Source organism: Perca fluviatilis, chromosome 4 (genome assembly GCF_010015445.1).
Source record: "Perca fluviatilis chromosome 4, GENO_Pfluv_1.0, whole genome shotgun sequence".
NCBI lineage: Eukaryota > Metazoa > Chordata > Actinopteri > Perciformes > Percidae > Perca > Perca fluviatilis.
Window position 1 is genome coordinate 379,346 of NC_053115.1, and position 15,894 is coordinate 395,239.

At 40.9% G+C, this 15,894-nt stretch overlaps 1 protein-coding gene across 1 annotated transcript in view; it reads left to right on the forward strand.

The window, feature by feature from the left end:
* The first annotated feature begins 8,166 nt into the window (after window positions 1-8,166).
* LOC120558113 overlaps window positions 8,167-15,894 on the forward strand; it is a 32,667-nt gene continuing 24,939 nt past the window's right edge. Inside the window, exon 1 of the mRNA XM_039799015.1 lies at window positions 8,167-8,330. Within this exon, the coding sequence (XP_039654949.1) occupies window positions 8,211-8,330 (120 nt within the window). The 5' untranslated portion in view covers window positions 8,167-8,210. The remainder of the gene's footprint in view (window positions 8,331-15,894) is intronic.

The window sequence follows — 15,894 nt, forward strand, 5'->3', positions numbered from 1 at the left end:
AAATCCTTGATTATGCGCCACGTTTTCTTAAAAAATGCTGATGGAATATGCTATATATGATATTTATGCAATTTTATGCAGATATCTAATAGATAAGATATATTATGGGACTTTTGTGATAGGAAAATGCGGGGATTATGAAATCGTGCAAGCCTCTGCATATTTTGCGCAGAAATCTGGCAATTTATGAGGCGAAAGTGCGCTGCATTTATATAATATATGCGGACTTTGGCTGATTATGCGTTGAATTATGCGATCGCATAATCACGTTTTTCTGGAGGGACTGACTACTGGAGATAAATACTGTAGCCTAATACTCATCAATGTATATTAAATAAAAAGGAGGTTGATCCTAACTAGTAACAAGTAAAGAAACGTACAAAATATGCGTGCATCATCAACAGATTTGTGTAGAAAGATGCACCCAGTGAGCAAAATATGAATTTTGGTAGGCCTATAATAAGTATTAAAAGTAGCTTATCCGACCAGTTTTGGAACACTTAAGGGGTCTGAGGGAGTGATGAGGGGGTCACATATATTGATAATGTAATATTAGCAGTTTCATAGGGAATTTTTCTTATCTCTTTTGACTCCTGGTTTGCTTTTTGGTCTCTTAAAGGTCCCATGACATGGAGCTCTTTGGATGCTTTTATATAGGCCTTAGTGGTCCTCTAATACTGTATCTGAAGTCTCTTTATATAGACCTTAGTGGTCCCCTAATACTGTATCTGAAGTCTCTTTTATATAGACCTTAGTGGTCCCCTAATACTGTATCTGAAGTCTCTTTTATATAGACCTTAGTGGTCCCCTAATACTGTATCTGAAGTCTCTTTTATATAGGCCTTAGTGGTCCCCTAATACTGTATCTGAAGTCTCTTTTATATAGACCTTAGTGGTCCCCTAATACTGTATCTGAAGTCTCTTTTATATAGACCTTAGTGGTCCCCTAATACTGTATCTGAAGTCTCTTTTATATAGGCCTTAGTGGTCCACTAATACTGTATCTGAAGTCTCTTTTATATAGACCTTAGTGGTCCCCTAATACTGTATCTGAAGTCTCTTTTATATAGACCTTAGTGGTCCCCTAATACTGTATCTGAAGTCACTTTTATATAGGCCTTAGTGGTCCCCTAATACTGTATCTGAAGTCTCTTTTATATAGACCTTAGTGGTCCCCTAATACTGTATCTGAAGTCTCTTTTATATAGACCTTAGTGGTCCCCTAATACTGTATCTGAAGTCTCTTTTATATAGACCTTAGTGGTCCACTAATACTGTATCTGAAGTCACTTTTATATAGGCCTTAGTGGTCCCCTAATACTGTATCTGAAGTCTCTTTTATATAGGCCTTAGTGGTCCACTAATACTGTATCTGAAGTCACTTTTATATAGGCCTTAGTGGTCCCCTAATACTGTATCTGAAGTCTCTTTTATATAGACCTTAGTGGTCCCCTAATACTGTATCTGAAGTCTCTTTTATATAGACCTTAGTGGTCCACTAATACTGTATCTGAAGTCTCTTTTATATAGACCTTAGTGGTCCCCCTAATACTGTATCTGAAGTCACTTTTATATAGGCCTTAGTGGTCCCCTATACTGTATCTGAAGTCTCTTTTATATAGACCTTAGTGGTCCCCTAATACTGTATCTGAAGTCTCTTTTATATAGACCTTAGTGGTCCCCTAATACTGTATCTGAAGTCTCTTTTATATAGACCTTAGTGGTCCCCTAATACTGTATCTGAAGTCTCTTTTATATAGACCTTAGTGGTCCACTAATACTGTATCTGAAGTCACTTTTATATAGGCCTTAGTGGTCCCCTAATACTGTATCTGAAGTCTCTTTTATATAGGCCTTAGTGGTCCACTAATACTGTATCCGAAGTCACTTTTATATAGGCCTTAGTGGTCCCCTAATACTGTATCTGAAGTCTCTTTTATATAGACCTTAGTGGTCCCCTAATACTGTATCTGAAGTCTCTTTTATATAGACCTTAGTGGTCCACTAATACTGTATCTGAAGTCTCTTTTATATATGACCTTAGTGGTCCCCTAATACTGTATCTGAAGTCACTTTTATATAGGCCTTAGTGGTCCCCTAATACTGTATCTGAAGTCTCTTTTATATAGACCTTAGTGGTCCCCTATACTGTATCTGAAGTCTCTTTTATATAGACCTTAGTGGTCCCCTAATACTGTATCTGAAGTCTCTTTTATATAGACCTTAGTGGTCCACTAATACTGTATCTGAAGTCTCTTTTATATAGACCTTAGTGGTCCCCCTAATACTGTATCTGAAGTCTCTTTTATATAGGCCTTAGTGGTCCCCTAATACTGTATCTGAAGTCTTTTTTATATAGACCTTAGTGGTCCCCTAATACTGTATCTGAAGTCACTTTTATATAGGCCTTAGTGGTCCCCTAATACTGTATCTGAAGTCTCTTTTATATAGACCTTAGTGGTCCCCTAATACTGTATCTGAAGTCACTTTTATATAGACCTTAGTGGTCCCCTAATACTGTATCTGAAGTCTCTTTTATATAGACCTTAGTGGTCCCCTAATACTGTATCTGAAGTCTCTTTTATATAGACCTTGGTGCAGAATTACAGCCACTAGAGCCAGTCCCACAATGAGCTTTCCTTAGGATGTGCCATTTCTGTGTCTGTAGCTATTGAGGAGGAGAGAGGGGAGACAAGGTGGAGGGTGGGGGTCTGGTCTTGACCAACTGCCACTTTGCTCGTTTGAAAGCCATGATGTCTCTCTCTCTCATGGGTGGGCCAAATTCTCTGGGCGGGCAAAGCAGAGAAAGGGGAGGTAACCTTTCCCCTTATGACCTCATAAGGAGAAGATTCCTGATTGGTCCATCTCAGCTTTCATTTTCTCAAAGGCAGAGCAGGATACCCAGGGCTCGGTTTACACCTATCACCATTTCTAGCCACTGGGGGACCATAGGCAGGCTGGGGGAACTCATATTAATGTTAAAATACCTCATAAAGTGAAATATTCATGCCATGGGACCTTTAAAATCCTTGCTCCTTATGAGCTCTTTCCATCTTTGGAGCGCCTCTCCAATATTAACTTTGGTCTTGTTGCTTTGCCTGTCGTGTTGTCGTTTTAATTCTCTTTTTAACTCCCGGAGCAATCCCAGAAATGAAACGGCGTCGATATAGACTAGGCAATAGCTGCATCTTGTATTATATTCTTGATTGTTGGTGTTATTGGGTAAAGAGTTCTTTGAGTGAGGCACTCCACTTACATTTTGTGCATATAACCAAACATTTTGTTTGTCTAATCATATATAAAAAGGAAATAGAAACAGTCATACTAAAGAAAGCAATAACAAACAGTCATGGCTACAGTTTGCACCATCAAAGTACAAATCAAGCATCTGGAAGTCTATCAGTTCGGTCAAAACTAGTTCCACTGCCATAAATCATCCATTTCTTCTATTCTAGCCCTAACCCATAGATGAATGAAAACAACTTACACATTGTTTTATTTTATTGTAACACCATAGCATCATGTCGACTATTAGTAAATGTTCAGTTGAATGTCTTTGTCTCTGTGCAGGACAAGAAAGCACAGTTAGAGAAGAGGTCTTACGAACTTTTGCCACAAGAGGGTGGTAAAGGTACTTTATTGTCACCTACTCATACATGTAGCAAAACTCATTCTCTGCATTTAACCCATCCCTCAAGGGAGCAGTGGGCAGCCAATCACAACTCTAGATCTGAGCCAGTGCCTTGATCAAGGGCACTGACTCGAGAACCTAGTACATGTTTTTGATGGGGGGGGGGGAAACAGGAGCACCAGAGGCCTGCACTACGAAGCAAGATCAACATGTCCTGGATCTCTTTCAGTAATCCGGCTTCACCTAACCTAACAACCGCGGTCCATCATAACCTGTACTACGACGCTGGTTATCAACTAGTTCAGTCAACCAATCAGGGTTTCCCAATCCAGCGGCGCGCGCGTTCACATAAAAGAGGCGGTGTTTGCGCACCACGACCAATCGCAAACATCTACCACATCTACGTTATATATAAGAAGAGCAAATTATAATTCTCCATAAATATGAAGAACACAGACACGGTTTTACAGGGAAAACGCAATACAGTCGCTGCTTCCTAAAACAGGAAGGAAAGCTGGCAAAAAAATAAATAAATAGCCGACGCTGTAGATGTTTAAATCACAACGCTTATTAATATCACTTATCCCCATCAGTCAGGACCAAGATCTGACCATAATTACACTTGTGCTTTCCATAAACTGTCGTTGCTTTAGCCTATTATTTCAGTTGCAACCCTGGCAGTGGGAAGCGATCGTGAGAGCAAATAAAAAATATAAAAACATAATTCAAACCGATGTGTGCATTGGCGACACATGGCTCAAGAAGCCGATATGTAATTCCCTCCCATTAAAATATATAGGCTATATTTCTATAAAAACATGTTCACGGGGTTGTTGGTCTCTCAATGTTTAACTTTTATGAGCGCATCTTTTTTTTTTTTCTCTTTCTCTTTTTCTTTTCTCCTGTCTTTTCTCTTTCTTTTTTCTTTTTTTTTTTTTTATATATATATTATATATTATATATGTTTATTTTTTTTGTGTATTTTTTTTTTTTTGTGATAAGTAAGGTGAGGGGGGTGGTGTATGTGGTGTTATATATATAGTATATATTAGTTTGGTAATGGTGCTGTGTTGATTGGTGTTTGACATGTATTGTTGGATTTACGTATTTTGATAACACTAGTTTGTTGCAGTAGGTTTACGTTGTTGTGTGTGTTGTTAACCTTTATTGATTGGTCAGTAAGGTTGCTTGTAACACTGAGTATTGATTGGTCAGTGGTGCTTTAACACTGAGTATTGATTGGTCAGTAGGTGGTGCTTTAACACTGAGTATTGATTGGTCAGTAGGTGGTGCTTTACACTCAGTATTGATTGGTCAGTAGGCGGTGCTTTAACACTGAGTATTGATTGGTCAGTACGGCGGTGCTTTAACACTGAGTATTGATTGGTCAGTAGGTTGCTTTAACACTGAGTATTGATTGGTCAGTAAGTGCTTTAACACTGAGTATTGATTGGTCAGTACGGTGCTTTAACACTGAGTATTGATTGGTCAGTAGGCGGTGCTTTAACACTGAGTGTTGATTGGTCAGTAGGCGGTGCTTTAACACTGAGTATTGATTGGTCAGTACGCGGTGCTTTAACACTGAGTATTGATTGGTCAGTACGCGGTGCTTTAACACCGGTTGATCTCTGATCTCAAACCTAACCTGCTCCCGAGCAGGTGTGTTAGTTGTTCAGCATGAGTTACCACGGCAATTGAACCCGATAACAACTGATCCACCTTCGTAGTACAGAAAATCCTGGGTTGAGCCTTAAGTTAGCTCGTTAACGCCAAATCCTGCTTCGTAGTCCAGGCCTCAGGAGGAAACCCACGCAAACATGGGGAGAACATACAAACTCCACACAGAAAGGTCCCAGAACCACCTGGGGCCAGTTGTTCAAAGGTAATCTGATCGGATTTTGGTTATCGGATTGGATCAAATCTTGAAAATGGGTTGTTCAAAAGGGAAAGAAGGATTCTGAAATCCGATTAGATTACGGAATCCAATCCTAGTTTTAATCTGGATCAAACCTTCAGTTTGTGTTGTTCAAAACTTGTCAGTAGGATTTGGATAACTTTGATCCAAAAAAAACAGGATGATCCTGATCCCAACAGGGGGTAGGATTTCAAGGTGGATTCCAGGAAGAAAATGTAGTAAAACTTTAAAATTGGTCAAATAATACATTTGTATCATGTAGTGTATATACTTTTATTTATATTTTGCACTTGACTTGTGTAACCGTGGTAACAGTGATAAAGTAGATGAAGTAGATGTAGGCTACCTAAAACTTTAAAATTGGTCAAATAATACATCTGTATCATGTAGTGTATATACTTTTATTTATATTTTGCACTTGACTTTTGTAACCGTGGTAACGGTGATAAAGTAGATGAAGTAGACGTAGGCTACCAATTAAGCTATTCAGTATAGTAAAGTTAAAAATAAAATAAAAATAGAAATTATCTTGTAGAAGCACAGATCGTCCTGGCAGGGGAACTAATCAAGCTGACCAAACTGCAGCAAACCAGAGCCAGACTTCAGCTCCGCCTCCTAAAAACAGGTCTTGGAGATGCTGGTCTCTCCTCCTCAGATGAAGAAGAACCCTGAACAGTCTTTATTTTGTTAACTATTAGACATTTAGCCTTTTGTTTTGTTTTTAAGACATTTTCAAAATATCCACAATATATTTGTTAATGTATATTTGTTTTTATTTGTTGTAACTCAGATGAGGGGTCATGAAAGAAATTATGAATGGAAGTGGATGGTTGTTATTTTTGTAACACTTATGTTGGCTCTCCTACCTGTTCTTTACACAGCTGGTAGCCCACATTGTGATATGTTGTCCCATTTAGAGCACTGGTAATCCGGATTTGGTAATCTTGAAAACTGTCTATCTGGATAAGGGTGATCCAATCCAATGTTCCTTTAAAAAACTGGCATAAAAGTAAGCTGGATCAGGTGATCCTGGATAGCATAACATGGGATTTCCAAATCCATATCAATTTGATCCAGATTACTTTTTTTTTGACTGGAAATCCAGACCCAAATCCGAAAGTTTAAAGGTGCCCTAGCTGCCACATTTATTTCATGCCTTTGTGGTGATGTCTGAAGGTCTACCATGGACTCTGTAACCTTGGTTACCTTGTTTCAAGCCATTCTAGCGCGGTATAGAAAGCCTGCAGGAAGACTCGGCTCGATTTGTGCCGGTTCTCATTAATATTCAACGAGCTTGACTCTGATTGGTTAACAGCTAGCCAGTGAGAGCCTGGCTATCAGCATCCTTTACCCAGCCCAACTGGGCGAGCTGATGAATAGTAATGAGCTCAGGTAACATGATGTCAGACTGAGCAGCTGTTGTGATTGGTCTGATTTCTCTGATTATTTCTGATCAGTGGCTAGAGCTGACAGAGGAGGTAGCAGTTCATTTTCACATTCACCACATAACACACACACATATGGACCTGACATATTTAAAAAATTACAAGGAAAAACTGTTATGTGTGGCAGGGCACCTTTAATATTTCCAGGGTGAACCAATGGGTGAAGTCACACCGTGCTGCAACTTTCTTCATATATAGCAAGGGGGTAAGCTGATATAACCTCTAAATACAATTATGAACCTGAAAATGAGCATAATATGGGCACTTTAAACTGATATATTTCACATATTTTCATATTAAAAAGGTGTGGAGTATTTCTCTATGAAATGCAAGTATAAAAATTATCTTAAAAATGAAAATCTCAAGTAGCCTACTGGTATTTACGGTAGTTACTTTCCACTACTGTTGGTTGACTTAAAATGAACTGGTAATCCATCTTTATTAACTCCTTATTGATGCATTTATGCATGCATCACTTTAATGTTGTAGCTGGTGAATGTGGAGCTATTTTAACTACTTTATCTACTGCTGGGAAGCTTAAACTATAATAATATATCACAATTTATTTGTTGATTATATTTTTAAAGTATAGACAAATAAACTTAGTTGAGTAAAAAGTACTCTACAATATTTCTCTCTGTAGTGGAGTAAAAGTATAAAGTAGCAAGTTAAGTAGCCTACAGGGAACTTTAAAATGAACTTACAAGTTAATGTACTTAGTTACTTTCCTGCAGGTCAGAGCCTCAAACAGGTCTGATGAAAAAGTGAGGAGAGACAAAATGTTCTCACCTTCAAATCAATTCAATTTTATTTATAGTATCAAATCATAACATAAGTTATCAGACACTAAAACCATAACCGGGGTTTAAAACCAGCTGGTCCTCACAAAGACAGTGAACACACACACACACACACACACACACACACACAAAAAAAACACACACACGCACGCAGGCACACACACACACACACACACACACACACACACACACACACAACACAACACACACACACACACACACCTCCTCCTCCTCTCCTGACAGCAAGCACACACACACACACACACAGGCACGAACACACACACACACACACACACACACACACACACACACACAGACACACACACACACACACACGCAGGCACACACACACCTCCTCCTCCTCCTCCTCCTCCTCCTCTATCTTGGCTCTCTCAGAGTTGTTCAGACGTGAGGGAGGAATGGCGGCTCCTCGGAGTTTCTTCATCTCTCTCTCCGGTGTATTTCTGGTTCTGTGTGTCTCTTGTGGATCTACGACCTCGGGCAGCAGAAGGGCCAACCCGGAGCGCTGCGGTTACAAGGTAAACTCCACAGCTCCACCGTTACCGGGTTCTTTTAACCACACTAATGCTGCTGCTGCTGCTGCGTCGTCTCAAGTGTCCAAAAAAGTTCCGTTTTCGGAGATGGCTCCGTCTATTTTCTGTCCCATCTTTCTGCGGATGCAGACTACACATGTTGTAGCCTATAACTCAACTAGTGGATTCCATTTACTGAAGTTTGAAGATACCATTTTGTACAAACAGTCGTAAGTCCGCAGTGTTTTTTAAAAGTCAGGTTGCGTCAGTCACGCTACCTATCTTACCTGTCTCTGGGAACTGGAGCTCCGCTCATTTTTACGTAACGTTACAAACCAAAACCCAGTGTACAAAGTGCTAATTTAAGGATCACTCGCTCCTCTGTAAATCTGCAGAACTCCGAAAACTGAATTTAAACGTTTTCTCAATGAGTGTGATGTCGGCACACCCGTAACCACCATAGAGGACTTCAAACATCCAATGGGCGACAAGCCAATACACTCTCAATAGTATAAAGATGGCGTGCGACTGACAAAACGTTACGAAATACGTTTTATAATGAGTACCTTTTTTATAATGAGGATTTTTGGAGATTTGGAGATATCGATAAACTGTAATAAGATAAGGTTACAGCTAGTAGTGAACAACGTCTCTACAGTAAAGCCAGACCAAACTCCTCAAAAGAAAATGGTAATTGGACGTTTCCTCCCTTCCTCCCTTTCTGCATTTGGTAGGCTATATCTTTGGTTACATTGTGCATATACAATCTACTAAAAAGGCATATCATTCTGATAAACCCATGACGGTTGGAGGGTTATTTTTGCAGGCTAAGCAGAGACCAGAGAATCAAAGATATGAAAGATGAAATATTATTGGAATATTTGGTGCTGAATTAGATGATTTCAGAAAAATAAAACCGAGCTTCCACTTCTCTCCATTTGAGGTCTGTGGTTAACCCTTCCTTGGGTTGCAGCTTTTTATTTTTCTGGGTCAAAATTTACTTTTTATTTTTTCAACATTGTGGTCCTCTTTTTCGACACTTCTGTCGCTTTTCCCCCAAAGGTTTTTTATTTGTCTATTTTATTATTTTTTTTGTCACTTCTTACCGATGTTTTTGTCACATTTTTCCTGCGCTTTTTTGATGTTTTTTGGGGGGGGCATTTCTGTCTTTATTAGATAGGAAAGCCGAGATATGAAAGAAAACCGTCACAGGTCGGACTCGAACCTTAGTTAGATCCTCTGCGTCGAGGATTAAACCTCTGCACATCCGATCCGCCCACTCTACCAAGTGAGCCAACCGGCCACTTTTTTTTTTTGACGTTTTTTAGTTTTTTCCACACGTTTCTGAAACTATTTCAGACATTTTTGTCAATCTTTTCAATATTCTTTTATCATTTTTTTTTCTCCAAATGCTATACAATTATATAAAACACCCAAATACAATGAAAGTACTGAGTACTGATCTTTTATTTGACTTGTGAAGAGTAATGGTAAACGTTATATTTTGAAAATTTAGTTGAAAGAAACCCAATATGGGTCAAATTACACCCGGAGACAACTTTTCATTTTTCTGGGTCAAAATTTACTCCAACATTGTGTTCCTCTTTTTTTCGACCCGTCTGTCACTTTTCCCCCAAAGGTTTTTTCTACATTTTATTTATTTTTTGTCACTTCTTACCGATGTTTTTGTCACATTTTTCCCACGTTTTTGAAAGTATTTCCGACATTTTGTCATTTTCTTTTCGTCCAAATGCTATAAAATTGAATAAAACACCCAAATTCAATGAAAGTATTGAGCTGATCTTTTATTTGACTTGTGAAGAGTAATGGTAAACGTTATTTTTTTTTGACAATTTGGTTGCAAGGAACCCAATATGGGTCAAATTAGACCCGGAGACAACAGGAGGATTAAGGGGGAATTCCAGGTATAGTGAAGCTGAGTTCCTGCCTTTTGTGTGTTCTCTTGAAAACATTTGATGTGGAAGGAATATGTGAACTAATGCACCTCCTCCACACTGCTGTTCCAACCAGTCTCACGGCAGTTAATTCGTGAAATGGTCAGCTCATTTAATCTATTTCGTGTACACCACATGTGTCAAACTCACCACACTTGGAGCAGAATTTGCTAGATTTTCTGACTTTGAGACACCCAGAAATTCCCCCAGCAGCCGAGAGTTTTCTAAATTAAAGCCGGGAAACAGGTTGCTGTGAGTCGACTTTTTAAATCTAATCTTTGTTTTGCTTGATTTGCTAAATTCTCAGATTTCTAAGGAACTATTTGCTGCCTTTTTTGGGGGGCTTTATGAGGACCAAACTGTGAGTGAGAAGACTATATGAGACATGCAATAATTGAGTCAAAGATATTTGACTTTTTCGAAATAAAAGCATGAAAAATAATACTATGTCTGGCCCTGGGTGCTATTCTCCTTTTCCGGTGTGGCCCTTAGTGAAGTTGAGTTTGCCCCCCCCCCCCCTGCTGTACATGAACACAGTTTATTTAAACTAATGGGAGCATCTTTAGTGATCACAGCACGATTCTCAATGAGAAGATGACTGCACTGGAGTTCAAAATGTGTGCACTTTAAAAAAGATTTAGTCTGAACAAGCCACCAGTTATGTTTTTAGTCAGATTTTTGTGCTTAGAAACAAACATTTTCTATGGGAAAATGTCTTCAGATACCTCAAAACATTATGCCCAAATATTCTTAACTCTCACATCATGAGAACCATTATTTTTGACATTATTGCATACATTTTTATGAATGATAAAGAACAGTTATCGGTCTTTTCTATAGGTTTTCCTGCTGTATTCCTGCTTCTACAATCTTTTTATTTATAGAACCTATCACAGCAGACTGATGTCATGATAATAATCAGAATATTTGGCAATTGTTGGACTATTGGATTAACCGAATAATGTTTTCAGCTCTAGAATACGACCGTGTAAAAGACTAAAGTTTTAGAAAGGTGTGTGTGTGTGTGTGTGTGTGTGTGTGTGTGTGTGTGTGTGTGTGTGTGTGTGTGTGTGTGTGTGTGTGTGTGTGTGTGTGTGTGTGTGTGTGTGTGTGTGTGTGTGTGTGTGTGTGTGTGTGTGTGTGTGTGTGTGTGTGTGTGTGTGTGTGTGTGACTATATTCCTTACGTCCAAAAACCGGGAGTCCAGTACACTTGGGGGGCCAAAATGCTGGACCCCCCAAGGTTAAAGGTCTGTTTGAGGGTTAAGACTTGGTTTTAGGATTAGGGATAGAATTAGGTTAAGGTTAGGGTTAGGGTTAAGGTTAGGCATTTAGTGGTGATGGTTAAGGTTAGGGTAAGGGTTAAGGTTAGGCATTTAGTGGTGATGGTTAAGGTTAGGGTAAGGGTTAAGGTTAGGCATTTAGTGGTGATGGTTAAGGTTAGGGTAAGGGTTAAGGTTAGGCATTTAGTGGTGATGGTTAAGGTTATGGTAAGGGGATAGGGAATGCATTATGTCAATGATGGGTCCCCACAAAGATAGTGCCACAAACGTGTGTGTGTGCGCGTGCGTGTGTGTGTGTGCGTGCGCGCGCGCGCACGCACGCTCTACAGGTTTTAATTTTCCTGTGTTGATAGATGAATCCTACGTGTGTGTGTGTGTTGTGTGTGTGTGTGTGTGTGTGTGTGTGTGTGTGTGTGTGTGATCCTGGTTTCCTCTCTTTGGCTTTGAAGTGTTTTCTACAGGAAGCTTCACACTGTTTACTCTGCTGAAACATTCCTTCCTGCAACCCCCAAACACACACCACACACACACACACAACCCCCCCCCCACACACACACACACACACACACACACTGTCTCCCTCTCTGCCACCTTCCCCCTCTCTCTCCTGCTTCCCCTCTCTTTTCAGAAACACACACATCAAAGGCTGCTGGATGGGGGTGTGAGGACCTGCTATTCTACAGGTGTGAGGTTATTAGGTGTGTGTGTGTGTGTGTGTGTGTGTGTGTGTGTGTGTGTGTGTGTGTGTGTGTGTGTGTGTGTGTGTGTGTGTGTGTGTGTGTGTGTGTGTGTGTGTGTGTGTGTGTGTGTGTGTGTGTGTGTGTGTGCCTTGTAAATGCTCTTGCTGTTTTACATGTCAGCGTCATGTTTGAAAAGGGCCTTGAGTATATTTAGACAACTTTAGACCGAGCAGATTAGTTTATCTAAAAATCGATTGATTTAATAATTTAAGCCCTTTGTTGTTGTTGTTGTTGTTGTTGTTGTTTCTTTTTTTAATGCAGGGCTCATTTCATCTTTCCAGTGTCGAGACTTTCACTCATTGGCTCTTTGTCGTGCACGTTGAAACTAGAATTAATTTAATCCCTAAACCAGATGATGGAAACAGTTTCCATTAGTTTTTTGGGGGCTTTTCTGCCTTTTAATTTGACAGGACAGCTAAGTGAGAAAGGGAACAGAGAGAGAGAGAGACATGCAGGAAATCATCACAGGTCGGACTCGAACCCTAGACCTCTGCGTCGAGGAATAAACCTCTCAGTACATACGTGCGCCTGCTCTACCCGCTGAGCCAACCCGGGCCACAACAGTCTCCTTTTTTTTTTTGCTGAAGTGTGGTTGCTGCAGGAGGCAGGAACGAGAGATGATTTAAGGTCCACGAGAAGTCTCTCTGGTGAAACACATCTGCTGAAGCCATCACTTCGGTCTCAAGACGCACCAGCAAATCATCCAGCTTTCTTCCTCTCTTTCTCTGGATTCTTCATCTCCTTCATCCTCTCTCACCCTCCCATCCTCTCTCACCCTCCCATCCTCTCTCACCCTCCCATCCTCTCTCACCCTCCCATCCTCTCTCACCCTCCCATCCTCTCTCACCCTCCCATCCTCTCTCACCCCTCCCATCCTCTCTCACCCTCCCATCCTCTCTCACCCTCCCATCCTCTCTCACCCTCCCATCCTTTTTTAAAGCATGTTTCCAAGCTGTAACCATGTCACGTTTTCCATCATCATCATCCTCCTCCTCCTCCTCCTCCTCCTCCTCCTCCTCCTCCAGGGCTTCGGTGTGTTTTAGGCATCAGAGAGCCTTAAGGTCCAGACGCACCGAGCCGATAATCGGCCGTCTGACAGTCTGGTGAGGTCGGTGACTGTTCGGTGTGTCCCGTGCCGGCAGTTAGACTCAAATGAGCCATCTGATTGGTGGAGAGCTAACCAGGAAACTGGGAGCTGGTGAGCGTGACTATAGAGCCTCTCAAAATCTGATGAAGATCTTTTAAACTGACCTTTGTTGATCTGAAATGAAGATGGATTCAGGAACTACAGACAGACAGACAGAGACACACACACACACACACACACACACACAGAGACACACACACACACACAGAGACACACACACACACACACACAGAGACACACAGAGACACACAAACACACACACAGAGACACACACAGAGACAGAGACACACTGACTCACACAGACACACAGACACAGACACACAGACACAGACACACAGACACACACACGCGCACACACACAGACACACACACACAGACACACACACACAGACACACACACACACACACAGACAGACACACACAGACAGAGACACACACACAGACAGACACACACACATAGACACACACACAGACATACAAGACACACACACAGACACACAGACACACACACAGACACACACACAGACAGACAGACAGACAGACAGACAGACAGACAGAGACACACACAGACACACACACAGACACACACACAGACACAGTAACATGTCTTGGTGAACTATTTTAGTCCAATATGAGATCAGATTCTGAACGAAGACGCCATGACAGTCTGGCTTTGAATTTCCGGAGAAACCAGACACCCATGTGACGCGTTCGTCCAATCAGCTGCCAGTTTTAAATTTTTTTTTTTTTGGGCAACAATCCAGATTAGCGCCGCCTGCTGTTATAGAGACGTATTACATCTCGTCTCGTTGGTGTTCTGAGGAACTTTTTTGGGATCGAATGAGGGAGAAGCATCGATGCTGGAACTTCACCTCTTGCATAAAACATCTCGGGGGAATTTATTCTTCATTGATAAACAAAAGCTTAAAGGTGCCCTGCCACACACAACCGTTTCTACTTGCATTTTGTGAAATCTGTCAGGTCCATATGTCCAAAATGAACTGCTACCTCCTCTGTCAGCTCTAGCCACTGATCAGAAATAAGCAGAGAAATCAGACCAATCACAACAGCTGCTCAGTCTGACATCATGTTACCTGAGCTCATTACTATTCATGAGCTCGCCCAGTTGGGCTGGGTAAAGGATGCTGATAGCCAGGCTCTCACTGGCTAGCTGTTAACCAATCAGCAGCTTAGCTTGTTGAATATTAATGAGAACCGGCACAAATCGAGCCGAGTCTTCCTGCAGGCTTTCTATACCGCGCTAGAATGACTTGAAACAAGGTAACCATGGTTACAGAGTCCATGGTAGACCTTCAGACATCACCACAAAGGCATGAAATACATGTAGCAGGGCACCTTTTAAATATGGTAGTCTTTGTTTTAGTCTCAAATAAATTCTTTCACCTCTGTTTTACACACAAAGGCAGGCTGTCTGTTGTTGCCTCTCTCTCCTGTACTATACGGTAATTCCTCTACTGTGTGACAGTAAGTCTCGTGGTTATGACCCAATCGTTAGCCTATTGTTATAAAAGCGTCTGCTACGGAGCCATAACGTGAGCTACAAGGTAATGGAGTCTTTTATACATTGTCGTGTTTCTTTAGAAATAAACAACGGACAAATAGAGTCTTTAAACTCTTCAGATGTAAAGTTATTCTCTGTCAAAGTGACGTCAGAATGAATGGGAGTCAATGGGATGCTAACGAGAGGTGATGGCTTGGTAGCATCAAAATGGCTCCATAGGAGGTATATGCTTTCCAGATGCTCGCTTACCCCTGTCACTACCCAAAGTGAGTAGAGAGCAGATGTGAGTAGCGCATGCTCAGATTTAAACTGTTTACGGCATAACGTGTCTTACTGAAATTTGTGAAATCTGTAAAATAATAAACTTTTCTCTTTACATACAATAACAGAAGATGGAAATCATTTCTAAAATGTTTTAGCTCTCTATGATTATTTGGTTGCTAACGTTAGCTCAAAACGCCATTCCAGTGACAGCCTTTGTGTCTGATTGCTAACTTGTAGCTAGCAGTCATTTCAAAAACGTTTTAGCTATCTATGATTGTTAGATTGCTAACGTCAGCTCAAAACGCCATTAGCATCTAGTAGGTTACTTGATTGCTAACGTTAGCTCAAACCGCCGTTAGCATCTTGTAGGCTACTTGATTGCTAACGTTAGCTCAAACCGCCGTTAGCATCTTGTAGGTTACTTGTCGCAAAGTGACGCATGCGCAACTCAAATCTGCACTCTACTCACTTTGGGTAGTGACAGCCCCTTTGGGTTCTCCCTACTTTCTGACTTTAGGGGGGCAGACTCTGCTAGCCTAGGCTAGCTAGCCAGCTGGCTGGTTTATGTTTGTGCTGCTGGTGGTGACCCATGTTGGTTTGTGTCTTTTGAAAGAGAGGCCCTGTCTACATGGTTATTTTTTACAACCGGAGACATTTCCCT